The sequence below is a fragment of the Centruroides sculpturatus genome, unplaced genomic scaffold (genome assembly GCF_000671375.1).
Source record: "Centruroides sculpturatus isolate CEXI.00-Female unplaced genomic scaffold, Cexi_2.0 scaffold1009, whole genome shotgun sequence".
Classification (NCBI taxonomy): domain Eukaryota; kingdom Metazoa; phylum Arthropoda; class Arachnida; order Scorpiones; family Buthidae; genus Centruroides; species Centruroides sculpturatus.
In genome coordinates this window covers 199,376-213,857 of record NW_019385199.1, presented here as the reverse complement: position 1 = coordinate 213,857, position 14,482 = coordinate 199,376, and the positions used below count along the sequence as shown (strand labels likewise).

Below are 14,482 nucleotides of genomic sequence, written 5' to 3'. Positions count from 1 at the left end.
ACAACCCTTAGGTTCAGGAAAGAAGAAGAGAAGTAGTACAAACTAGATAGGAATTATAAAATGTATTACAAGAATAAATTTTTATATCAAATAATTTTTTTCATTTCCTCTATTTAATAATATAATAGAAATAATTATTTAATAAAAATATTTTTTGTTAATGGCCCAATGTATTATTATTTATGGATTAATAATTCACAAACATCTTCCAGCAGATACATTTATTGGAAGAACAAATGTTTTTGATCACTTTGATTTTGGTGACAATATTTTAAATATGAGGTATTTGTACTAAAGTTTGCCTACAGTCAAAGGTAACATTACATTTTATTAACAAAATTATTACAGAAATTGCTTTTAGCCCTAGGTATAATTAAATTAATTAACATATCTATAACCGTGAGGAAGATAATAGTAAGGATTAAAGGGTGAAATAGATAAAATTAACAATGACATCTGGTTGCATCATATGTTGTCACTACTTGTGCACCATATGTGTAAGATAACACACCTCTGAACCTACAAACTCTGTCATCATACTGTTTTTGATACATATATAATTTAAACTGTCTGTATAACATTAGTTCATAACATATATAACTCTTTCAGGCACACTGAGTAGTATAATAAAATAAAAATTCGACTTACTTAAGCCTGTAACCAATGTGAAACAGTAAAATTCTAACACCGTTATGAAATTTTTTAAATAAAATTTTATTTAAAAAATTTCATAACAGTGTTCCAGAATATAAAAAATCCAGTTTGAATACATGAGGAAGAACACGGAAGGTTTTCAGAAAACGTTTGTGCGTTAGAATTATACCGTTTCATATCAGTTACAGGCTTAAGTAAGTTAAATTTTTATTTTAGTTCATAACATAATTTATCTAACACATAACTGGATTTGTATCAGCACCCTGTACGTCACACTACCATGCAACGTTATGAAGAATTACTACTCCTGTCCACATTGATAATGCTTACTGTTCATACAGACATGGTGACGTTTTCATCTTTATATTATATAGCTTTAGGCACAGTTTTTAGTTTAATTATATTTTTTCAACTTGTATAATTTTTAAGTATACTAAAACCTTTAGTTAATACCAACTGATGAGGGACTGTTTTCTATTGGAAAATAGTCTGAAATGCATTTTGGATTTTTCAGTTTGCATACTTATGTAATCATCTTATTGTACACCCCTTTATGTTTTATTAAATGTTTTTACTTTGATCCCTGAGCATTTGTGCCCATTATCATTGGTGTGATAAGCCCTTACTATTATCTGCCTGACAGTTATAGATATTTTAATTAATATAATTACATTTTATTATTACTGATATATTTTTTTTACATATTTTGTAATTTTGATTGTTACAATTTAATTTGAATATCATTACATTTTGTATAGAATGTTCCAATTAGAATTTTTTCAATTAATCACATTTTATTTATGGAAATGTACAATAACCTGATAAAAGTCTCTGAAAGGGATCAAAAATGTTGGTTCTTACAATAAATGTACTTGCTGGTATATATATATAGAAGTCTGTGAGTTGATTGTTTTCCAGCTTTTAACGATGTTTTAATATTTATAAATTAATAAATATTATTGTTATCTACATTAATTAATATAATTTAAAAGTCCTTGAATAAATAAAAATCTATATACTTACAGTTGTCACTTTCCTCTTCTGTAGCTAAAATTTAAAAGATTGTAAATTAATAAATACATAATCTTAAAAATTGTCAAATATTAACTTTAAGTTTGAAAATTAAAACTTACGACATATTTCCTGTGGACAACAACGAGAAAAATTGTAACCATAGTAACAACCTTCTTTTACAGGAACACCAAGATCAGAGGGACATTCGATACTAATACATTGTATAGTTGCTTCTTCGGATGTTAAAGAAGAACATCGGCATCTCTCACAAAGATTATCTGATTCGATACTTTCACCAATTTCATAAGTTTTTCCATGATATCTACACACTTTTAAAAATAATATTCCATTAATTTCAAGCAGGGAATATTTTTTATCTTATTTTTTAAATTAGATTAATTTATTAATCACATTCCTTATAATTTTGATAGGAAAAAATCTTTTTCTTTGTAATATTTCTGAATGAATAAATAAATAAATGGAAAGCACTGCTTAAATTTTATAAAATATTAATCAATATTACAGAATTATATTCAGCCACTTAAAGAAGCCAGAAAATTCATTGGCGACACTGAAGCAAACATATTATATATTTGTTAATAAATTAATTATATTAATCATAATTCTTTTCTAAAAATATTCTTAATGTCTAAATTTTAATATATTGTTGCATCAATAAACAAAATATTTTTATTGAGAGTCAAACTTTTTAAAAAAATTTATTATATTGTATTTATTGTATTCTCTAACTATAGGTACATAGCTAGTTTAAAGGCCAATAAGCATTTTCTGATTCATATTCTTTTTTATTGTAGGCAGACAGTATAACATTTAACATAAAAACTTACATTTAATTATTAAATTATCAACATTTATCTGTTGCAAGTAATAACTTGCTCCTGTAATTAGTTACTTGAAAATTGGAACTAGTGAATGGCTTGAGATAGGAAATACACCTTTACATTGTATAGGGTGATTATAAACTATTAAGCTTATTTTGGGGAGGAATAAAAATATAATGTGGTAATGTACTCACATGTCTGCTATTTTATTTAATAGGTTATTGAATAAAATATTTTACACTTTAAACAAATTCCATATGAGCTCCATGTGTAGCGCACAAAACATCTAGGCAGCATTCAATTTTGCATCATGTGTTACAGAGCATTTCAGCAATTATTCCTCCATTGACTTCACCAATTTATCTTTTCAGTTCTTCAGTGTCACAAACCTCTGTTGTGTACACTCTACCTTTGACAAATCTCCAAAGAAAAAAATGGTGTAACATTGGGAAATTGAGGTGGCCAGGAAATTGGTCCTCTGCAGCCAATCCAACATTCAGAAAATTTTTCCTGTAGGTAGTTCTGAACAATTAAACCCCAGTGTAGAGGTGCCCCATCTTGCTGGAAGTAAATGTTCAGTTCCCACTACTCACTTTGTAGTATCACACAAAGTGAGTATCACACATTCCTACAACATATCAAGGTACTTAGTGTAGTCACTGTATGCTTTGAAAAGAAGGTTTCCTAATTTTCCATCACAGTGCCACCTATGTTTAGTCAAGACCAGCACAAACTCTTAAAGCTACTCTATCATCTAAAACAAAAAATAGAGGTCACTCACTATGTTTGTGTGTTATTGTTTTTATTCCTTCCTGAAATGCACTCAATAATTTATAACCACTGTACTGCATGGGTTGAGTATCTAAATTAAAAATGATATCACCATGAATCTAAATAGATAACCTATGATTACTAGGTTAGTTAAACAGAAACAAGCCTGTTCAAGGCAAAAATACAGCATCAATATGTTTCAATTAAATTTAATTAACTTATATCATTATCTACTTGTGTTAAAAGTAATTTCTAACCTTAATCTTCAGTTAATAGTTTAAAAAAAAAACCTTCAAAATGTTTTCAGCCTTTCTAAGGCCATCTTCAATGTATGATTTCTCAAATGCTTGCCAAATTATATCAGATTATATTCACTAATTGCTTGACTATTGAGTTTGGATGTTTATATTCATTTATAACTTCTCTTCAAGACACAAATAAAATAAGTGCACATAAGACATTAGGACCACTTTTTGAATATTAATCATTTGACCAACAGAAATGTTCATCAAACCTTCAAATTAAATTTCAAAGTCCAATGTTTCAGCACTTGTTCTACAAATGTTCTATCTTTTGAAAATTTCAAATTCAATTTAAAATTTTTGGAAACATATTCTCAGGACTCCAGAGCAGTAGGGTGATGCCTTAGCTGTCTCAGCCATCTGGCCATTCCTCTACACAATGCTAGAATATGAATAATGGAAAAGAAAAATATGATAACAATGTCAATCTTTTCTAAGTAAGGATATAATTCTCATTTTACCAAGCACTTGCCTACATGAAGTTCAAATTCCTAATTTTTTTTCTTACGACATGCAAGTCTTAGTTGTAGGCACCTCAAAAGTTTCAATTCATTTCATTTTTTACACAGATGGCAATTTGTAAAAATATCAATAAATTTGTTTAATTTATTATAAATAAATTTTTTTATTGTTATGCTAAAATGTAAGGATGACCAGAAAGTCAAAAAATGAGCTCTTGAAATAATGGCATGCCAAATTGCACCACCACCATCACCACCATTGCAATATTTGTTGCTGGAAATTAGAACTCAGTACAAAAATTTGCTAACAATATGCCCTGTCTCCTGCAATAGTGTCTTGTACCAAGTTGGTACTTGCCAAAAACAACAACAGCAGTACATCTTGTGGTTATCAGTGACAAATCACATGCAGAAAGGATGCTCTGCATATCATGGGTTTATTTTACAGCACAGTAAGTCCATTGGCATGTTTGAATGTCTGCTGTGGCAAAATAATGTAAAGGATGTGTATCAAAAATTTTCTAAAAATGGAAATATTGGTTTGCTTTACAAACCAATACCAATATTTCTGAATATACTAAACATCCCAAAGCCCAATATATAGATACTTGACCAAATGATTGCCTTAAACAATTGTGCTATAAATTCGTTAATGTCTACCTCTAGTACAAAATTACTTAGTATCTAATCATTAGTAATAGTGGATTTATAGCCCATTTGTTTAAAGCAATCGTTTGGTTGAGTATTTTTGAATTTGCTGATATATCAGTATCAGATCATTATCAATTACATCTCTAGAATTCAAAGATTGACAAGGTCTTGTAAATTAGAATTTGATAGAAACTGAACAAATAAATTTTATTCCAAGCAACATATTTTATAATATTTTCTAAAAAATAAAATCATCATAAAAGAATTAATATCACAAGACAAATTTAGAAAAATTAAATGTTCTTTTGAAAAAAGCAATAATATTAATAATTTGGAATCTTGTTGTTTAGCTTCAAGCACTTTTACTTAAAGAAAATACTAACATTTTAATTTTTGAACTATATATTGTAAGCTTTATATTAAGGAAAAACTTGAAATCCTTTAAACTAGACCTTTTCAAAAAAGAGTTCAGTATTACATTAATGAAACAAACTATGACTGATGGAAAGTAAATTTATTTAATTATCAATATTCTACATATAGTATATGAAAAATAATATAATATTAAACTTGTCATTAACAAAACAAATTGGAAAAAAATTATTAAGCAGGACCATCAAGAGTTTGTATGGGGCCTAAAGGTAGAGTGGACCCATTTTGTCATTCGTTTAAACAATAGAATAATTGAAATGTTTCTTTTATTAATAAAAAGCAATCATTCAAACACTGTAAGACTGAAATATAGTATATCATAAAAAACAGCACACCTCTGAACCTTAAAAGTACAATTCCAAAATAGTTTAAAGATAAATCTCCTACGTGACAATGCCGAAGGGCCTCCCTATACTTCGGCACCATGGGACCAAAGGGTCGACATTGCGTCAGCGAAGATCGCAATGACAAGGTTCGTCAGGACTGACACCACTGTGTCTTTATGGACAGGCACAGAAACTGTTATGTTCTTGTGAGCAAACAGATTCAGGATGGAGGGAGAGACAGTGCACCGGAAGTGACTTACTCAGAGAAGAGTTAACATAACAACTGTTTAATTGGTAACCATAGGTCATACAGGACATACAATATATCGATTTTAACTAGGCTCAATTTTAGATACATTTGGTTCGAGAGATAATAGATATATAAAATAAAATGGACCTTAAAGTTCCACAATTCCCGAGAGAAAGAGAGTTTACATTAAATACGCGTGGTGATAAATACCTTGAGTTTTTAGTGATTCGCTAGTAGGTCGTGAAGCTCTTGATGACGCATCCAGTTAGGCAATCAAGTATTTGGTTTGACTTCCATCCAGATAATAGGCACTTAATAAGTCCAATGAATGACAAAGTTAATCCAATGAAAAGCACAACGCACATGGAAAAAGATACGGAGCTTGCGACTGATCTCTTCTAGGACTGAGCGATGACTTCCGCACTTTGTTGTTCTGTTCTATATGTTGTATTGTTGAAATCGAGATATTAGGTCGAGAGGTGATGAGAAAGCGTCATTGTCAGGCCTGGGAACTTAACAGATGTTTTGCTCCCAGATGCGAAAGTTGACAGTTATTTAACAAAAGTATAACTACGATGTGATATTAGGAGATAATGATATAAACACACTGCAAGTCTGGATTCGGATCCTCACACCTATGCAGATTGAAAACATTTGTGTTTTATCTGCATTAAACTATTCTGGAATTGTACTTTTGAGGTTCAGAGGTGTGCTGTTTTTTATGAAAAGCAATCTTAAAGGTTTTATTTTTTGCTAATAAAAATAGCATTAACTTATAGAGGTAGGACACTGCTATGGGCCAATAGTTTTTCTGGGTCCAAAAAAAAGTCCCCAGTTCTTCCATCTCAATGACCCCACTGATAAGCATATATCACAAAAAAAGTTAAAGTTATAGAACTGCTTAAAGATTAATAATATATTCCATAAAATATAAAAATACCTGAAGAGATTTCTGGAAGTTCTGGACATGTGTATCTAGTAGGACAATGACATCCTTTCTTTCCATACACAGGTGTACATCCTTTGCTTTCATAATGTTTTGTTAAACGGTTCAAATCACATTGACAAGAATCATCTTTTTTCAATAAACCAGCACCTAAAATAATTTACATAAAATACTTAATTATCCAATTTATTATTACACACACACAAACACACACAAACTAGGGGTTTTACAACAGGTCAGATGAGAGCCAAGCAACTCCTCATATGCTTGTCTCACTCACTTCACAGACAGACTTTTCCCACTTGTTCTCAAAATTGATTATGCATAATAAAAATTTTGTGACAATTCATCAATTTTGGTGTCACTATTTCTATTTTTTTTCTCTGTAATAAAGGAAAGTGTTATGATTTTAAGCTAAGTATTTTATATTTATAGAGTAAATTTGTTTCAAATCTATTCTATAAATATAAAATACTTCTACTATAAAAAAAATACTACAGAAATATAATGTATCATATAGCATATATAAATACTTCTACTAAAAGTCTATAAATATAAAATACTATAAAATAAAAAATCAAATATTTAGAATATTTAGAAAAAGAAAAACATTCTAATATTTAAATTGATTTAAATTCTCTTTAAGTAACTGTGTCTATAATTTTAATGAAATGAATTATTTTAAATACCAGCCACCTAGGGGGCAAACCAGCCCAATAGGTGCTGTTCAAAGCCCAGTAAATGGTGAGAGTTAGTGACAGGAAAGGCATCTGACCGTAAAACTTACATGGAAAATCCAAACGAAATAATGGTTAAGAGAGAATATATATGAATTTGGGCATACCCCACAAATGATGCACAGTATGTTGCCCGAAAACTGAAAGAAATTATATTCTTCTTTAACTGCACTTAATTAATCGACACACAAAAACCTTTATAATGCAGCCTTTAATTCAAGTTATCAAACATGTTTGGCCATTTTGAAAGACTTTCGTCAGGAAAATAACAATCAAATGACTCTTATTTTAAACAAGCATTTGTTCTAGAACATTATAAATTTTTGAATTTTCTTATATGCACAGGCTCATATACAGGTAGCCCTCGGTTTACGCCAATTCACAATAACGCTGCTGCAAAATGTGCAGCGGCGTTATTGTGAATTGTAACAGTGTAATTCCTCGATTTCTCCTATGCCATACTGATTTTCGTTTCAGTGTTGATGTATTTACTGAGCCATGACATTGTACTGTACATTCATTAAAACAAAGATTTTTATTGAATATATTTATTTTTTCTGTTTAATATTATTGGGTATATATTTTAAATTAATATTAAAATACTAAATGTTTAGGTTCCCACGAGTCAAGTTATTAAACTTAATAGTCCAATAAATGTCATCTGAATCCAGAGCACTAATGAATGCGAATAGTTCGTATCCCATATCAGTTCGTTCAGGAAACACTTTATGACACAGTAGCACTTCCGGCAATCACAAATTATCATTAGTGAGCATTGAAAGAGAGAGACCTGAACAGAAAGTTAAAGAAAAAAGTGCTTGAAAGAATAAATTTACTGGAAGATGTGCAGGAATGGTGGAAACTTAATAGTAGCATTACAAGAAAAGTTAGAAAAGAGATATTACAGAAAACATCAGAAAAAGGCCACCCTATGGAAAAGAGGCTTGGTGGTAGAACAAAAAGATGCAAGTTACAATAAAAAAAAAAAAAAGGAAATGAAGAAAAGATGAGAAATGTCAGGTAACAGGGAAGATAAAAAACAGATAAGATGGCAAGCAAAAAGACAAAGGGCTGTACCAATAGCAAAGGCAAAGGCCTATGAGGAACTGAATAGAAAAAATAGGGATAGGTAACTGATAGAAATTGCAAAAGTGAGGTATGAGACATCAAAGATTTTGCATCAATAGAACAGATTAAAGATGAAAATGGTAATATTACAAGACCAAGAAAAGATAAAGGAAAGATGGAAGAATTATTTTAGGAAGCTAGTGAATGAGAAAATTTCAAGAATACTATGTGAGAATGGAGAGAAAAAGGAAGGAATGAGAGATATAAGCAAGGAGGTGGAAAGAGCACTTAGAAAAATGAAGAATGGGAGCTGATCAGTTTCCAGTAGAGGTATTGAGATGTTTGGACAAAAAGGGTGTTGATATTGCATAAAATCTTATGAAAAAGCTGTGTCAGCAAGAGAAGATACCAGATTAGTAGAGGAAAAATATTTTGGTACTAATTTAGAAAGAAAAAGATGTGCAGGAATGTGGGAGTTACAAAGGAATTAAATTGATGTTATACTCAATGAAGATCTGGGAGAGAATTGTGGAAGGAAGACTAAGGCAAGAGACATCAATAGGCAAGGCAAGGAACAGTTTGGTTTCATGCTGGGAAAAGGAACAGATGCAATCTTTGCTCAGAAGCAGCTGATGGAAAAGTAGAAATGCAGGCAGAAGTGCATATGGTATTCATAGACTTAGAGAAAGTGTATGACAGGGTGCCTAAAGAGGACGTATGGAAACATATGAGGGTAAAGGGAATACCAGAAAAGTATGTAAGATTTGTAAAGGAAATGTATAAGAGATCAATGACTCAAATAAAGGGAATGTAGGTATGACAGAGGAATTCAAGGAATACAAGAGTTTGACTGCACCAGGTCTCAGTTCCTAGCCTGTTTCTCTTCAATTTGGTGATGATGTAATAGCAGATGTGAAGAGCAAGGCATCATGGAATATGCTGTGTGAGGACAATATTGTGCTGTGTGAAACATCCCAAGATAAGATAGAGAAAAAGTTAGAGAAATGGAGAAAAGCACTGGAAGTTTCTCTTTCAATGCTTTTCTCCATTTCTCTATCTTTTTCTGGCATGAAGATCAGCAGAGCAGACAGTATTTATGGCATCTGGTAAAGGGGATAAAAGTTATACACAATTCCAGGGTGAAAAGTTAATAACAGCTTCCAAATTTAAGTATCTTGGATCATATGTAGCATGTGATGAAGTAACGAGTGCAGAAATCCAACATAGAGTTCAGAGTGGATGGCTGAACTGGAAAAAAATGAGTGGGGTGCTATGTGATAAAAAATAAGCTGAAAAATGAAAGAAAGATTATACAAAACCATGGTAAGAAGATCTGTGATGAATGTTTACTGCTGAGACATGGTCAATTATAAGAGCCCAGGAAAAGAAGATGGATTCAGCAGAGATGAAAATGCTGAGATGGATGTATGGTGTGACAAAGGACAGAATTAGGAATGATTACATATGAGGAACAGTCAAGGTGGATCTTATAAGTAAGCAAATGGAGGAAAGTAGATTAAGATGGTTTGGACATGTGGAGAGAATTGAAGACTACATTGAAAAGAGGATTAGTATGTTGGAAGTGATAGGGATGAGGAAGCATGGAAGACCAAAGCTGAGATGGAGAGACAAGGTGGTAGAGAATTTGGGAGGGGAGATGAAGGAGAGATGACACCCTGGATAAAGAAAAGTGGAGAAGACAGATTAAAAATGGAAATGCTTATCCCATATAAACATGAAAAAAGCTAAGAGAAAGAAAAAGTAGTATTAGAAGTATTTTTATTAATCTCTATTTTAAATTTTTAACATGGTACGGAGAAATATATTTAAAAATAAAAATTTATACTCAAAAAATATATTTCTGTAAAATTAACAAACTTTTTAAAATCTCACATAATTAACTAAAATTTACAGTTTATGAAATGCTTCTATTATATAAATAAGTACACTCACCACAGTCCCATTTTATCGGACAACATTCTTTGTCCGAATATAAAGGGACACATCCCGGATATAACGAGAATAAATAACCCCACGGGCAATCAATTATAGCACAGGAAGCTTTGCCTAATCTGTTGAAACGCTCATCACAGACACACTTAAGACAATTATTTCCAACGGGTACTTCTTCTCCAAAATTATATCGAGAACCATTATAAAAACATTCTGGTAATAAAAGTAGAAAATTATTTTAGTAATTACAGACACAACCAAAATTATTTCTACAACTTCCTTCAGCACATAAAGTCTTTCAAGATGAAAAATGTTTACTAAAATCTCAGTACTTTCAGACTTTCCAGCCCATCCTCAAAAGTACCAAAACAGTCTTGATACCTTTTAAGAATGAGCTAGAAAGCTTGAAATTATTAGGATTTTATTGCAATATTCATGTTAAAATCCTTAAAAGCAAATATAAATTTATTTATTTAAATAAAATTAACATACCAGTGATATTTTGAAACTTGGGTACATTTATTTGTTCTGAAAAGAAAAATGTATTTTACTAGTCATTTTATCCATATTTGCATGTATAAATTCTAATAATTACCTTAAATAAAATAATTTGTCTAAAATTTGATATCGGTTGTTATATTAATTCAAATTAATATCAAATTATTGTTAAATAAACAGTAAATTTTAATCAATTCTGTACCTCAAATATAAATTTATCTACAAATTTTAAATTCCCTTAAAAGGAAAATCCTAGTTATATTAAATTTTTTTTATATAGAAGACATTAATACTCATATAACTAGGATTCTCTGTTTTTAAAGTAAATCAATTAATAAATAATTATACTGTAAGATAGAGAACTAAGAAGTATCGTAGTGAGAAATGGCCGTAAAAGAAGGCTTTTTCTACTCGGAGAACATTCAAAATTGTTTAAAATATGTAGAACAATAACTTCTCCATATAGAGGTAAGGTAATTCAGACAATATGATTATTATTAAGTGGGATGCTAAGAATTCAAATTTTAGTGAATAACTGATTTTTCTTTTCACACCAAGGTTCTTGGGATCATCCGGAAGCTTATCAAATAATCATTTAGGGAAAGATCTCGGGAATGAAACTGGCTAGATCACGACAATAGCCACACTTCTTCCACGTAAACAAAGAAAAGATTTTACAATGAAACTTTATAAGTAATGACAGGATATTGTTTTGAGGCAGTATATCTAAACTTTGCAGTGCTCACGTAGAGCAATGATAAGAAAATTGATTAAAGTCGATGAGAACAACAACAAGGACCTAATCTTTCAAAAAGGACTACCTGTTACATCTGTGTATCAAAAAAATAGTGTGACAGGCCAAAGCCTTTATTGCAATCATTACAGTTTGGGCAAGCATTCTGTGCAGAACATTTACACTTTGCTTTGTAACTTGTAACAACAAAAAGAATAATACACATTAAGTTGCCTCTAATATTACACTATTACAACCTCTCAAGATTTTTAAAGAATAATATTTGTTTTCATACCAACAAATTATAAAATTTATGAGTAGTTAGTAACCATGCAACAGTAAAGCAAGCTTAGTAATCTGAAAAACCGATGGTTTCATAGTACGCGGGGCAGATGACCGCCTCGTAACGTAAAAGTGTCGATTTCGTACAAAGCACGTGACTGACGTTTGGCTAGAGGAAACACGTGGCCAGGCCGGAATTCTTTTGAAATTTTTTACTGTTCTAAGTTGACGAATCGTTTATTATTTCCAAAAACCTCTTTCGACCAAATTCAAAATCATTTTGATAAAAATACTTTCGAAAAAATAAACAAAATCAAACTTTTCTTACTTATCAATATTAGTGCATATTCTCGAGATTACATGAAAATTCTGGCAAGGCATCGCTTCATGTTTAAAAACAATTACTGTATTTTAAAAAATGAGGATCCTTAACACAAGAAGTGCCAGCACAGACGGTCAACTCCCTGCTGTGGACAACTCTCGCCGAGTAGCTCGTTCGGCAACTGGGGCAAATATGGCATTTAAAATTTTGTTTGTAAACCGAATTGTTCGTGATAACAGGCGTCGAAACCCGAGGTTTGACTGTACGCGTTAAAATACATACGGTGTCATAAATAACACGATTTACTATTCAATACTTCGGAAACAAACATGAATCATTCTGTTACCCGAGGACTGAGACCCTAGCATTACGTAACGTTTTGTAAACGTCTCCACCCTCTGTAACCATTGTATCGATTACCCGCATACCCACTCATCCGTATCTGTGTTACGTAATTTACGAACAGCTCGCTTACGTTTTTCAGTTACTAGATTTTTGTTATTTTGTATATTATTAATTTCGCGTCGCAATTGTCGCAATTGAATCTAAAGTTGAAAGTTTTGCTGCCATTTAAAACAATTCCCATACTTCATTGCAAATCGCCTTCCATTTCGCGCAAAGTGTAAAGGAGCGAAACGGGCAAGCATTATGGGAAAGTTTGCTTCGGATTGAGAACAAATCGGTTTTCGAACAACGTTTAGAAACGAATTAAGTTCGAAAACCGAGGTTTGACTGTAGTTAATTTAAAGTAATAAAATAATGTATTAATAGCTTTCAGTATCTCCTGCCTTGTATTATTCCTTAGCAGCATTAATGGGGTCGATCGACACGTGTTACGTAATTTTTGGGGTGGATGTAAACGACAGCGTTACCGAGCATTACGGGGATTGAATGGAAGTTGAAAACTTTAAAAAGAGCATTACGTAATTTAAGATTAGTGATTTTTTCTCTTTCCATTTGTGGGCAATTTAAGCGCTCGGTCATCGGCCTTTGTAGTTTGTGCCAATTAATTCGCATTAAATCTTTATTCTAGGGTCAAGATAATGTTATTTAATTAAATATAGAAGGTCGGATGGCCGAAGAGGTAAGGCATCGGCCTACCTCTTATTGAAAAATGTTCCCAAACCTCAGGACTTTCAACGAACCATCATCCCAAAAGAATTTTCAAGAAACTCGATTGCCTCCATTGTAATTATAAACAGGGATATACAGTACTTTATTCAACAAGTATATTTTTTGATGCAATTATTGTAACTTAATTAATAGAATGATTAGATTTGATATTTCAATATGTTTACAAATTTTGTTGAGGAAGAAGGTAAATGATTTCTACTTGTAATGAGGAATTGGATTTTCTTTCTTGTCTCTCGAGCAGCATTAACGATAATCTATTTTCATTATATAAAAATGAAGATTTTCGGCAATACTCAAAATTAATTGTGTCGAAGTAATAATTAGACAGCGGATTTTAGGCAAATGTCTATTTTTCCCTTAGCATATACGTGGCTAAGATTTTGTACTAACTACTACGGTGAACATTTCTTCGATATCAAAAAACTTTCGGCCACTTTAGCGGACAATGCGGTTTGCGTAATTAAAGCCAAGAAAATTTTGAATGACATTTATGTTCGGAACAAGTCGTTGTACATAGAGTGTTATTTCACATTCATTGCGGATACTATTACCGCTCTCGAAAGTAGTGGGAAACCTACATACGAACAAATCGATCTTCTCAACAGAGCGAACCAGAAACTTTGCGATGCACCAGGCACTGCTGCAAAAATAAGTGAAGAAAAAGTCGAAAACAGTGCTTCGAAAGAGACTCGGATTAAAGAGCTCGTTTGTTGTGGCTGATGTTTTGGCAGGAAAGAAGAGCAAAACCGAAAGTGAATTCCCAGTTCGTCTTCTTCCAAGGTTGAAATATCGTCCGTTATATTCGGTAGATATGACACGGTCTTTCTCTGCGTATAAATTAATTCTCGGTGACAAACGTTGCAACTTTTCTATTGAAAATTTGGAAAAAGTGCTTGTAATATACTGTATTACGAAGCTAACTATGGGAAACGGAGCGAATAAAAAATGTAAAGGTAATTGTTTGTCTACTTTTGTGTTTGCATCATTCTGAATACGTGCATTTTTGTTTGGAATACGTATGTTAAATAAAAAATTCATCGTTCCGATAGTATGTTAATTGTACATTGCGCAAATTTTGACCGCCTATTTTTTTTTTTTTTTTTTTT

General features: G+C 31.5%; 1 protein-coding gene across 2 annotated transcripts in view; it reads right to left on the bottom strand.

Annotated features, from left to right (window-relative positions):
• Positions 1-1,590: 1,590 nt before the first annotated feature.
• LOC111636051 (kielin/chordin-like protein) overlaps positions 1,591-14,482 on the bottom strand; it is a 14,462-nt gene continuing 1,570 nt past the window's right edge. The window contains exons 2-7 of one of the 2 annotated variants that reach the window (XM_023381209.1): positions 10,900-10,935; positions 10,408-10,620; positions 6,644-6,799; positions 3,292-3,372; positions 1,788-1,997; positions 1,591-1,701 (exon numbers count right to left, since the gene is read on the bottom strand). In XM_023381209.1, the coding sequence (XP_023236977.1) occupies positions 1,640-1,701; positions 1,788-1,997; positions 3,292-3,372; positions 6,644-6,799; positions 10,408-10,620; positions 10,900-10,935 (758 nt within the window). In that variant the 3' untranslated portion in view covers positions 1,591-1,639. The remainder of the gene's footprint in view (positions 1,702-1,787; positions 1,998-3,291; positions 3,373-6,643; positions 6,800-10,407; positions 10,621-10,899; positions 10,936-14,482) is intronic. The other variant, XM_023381210.1, reaches the window with a different exon arrangement.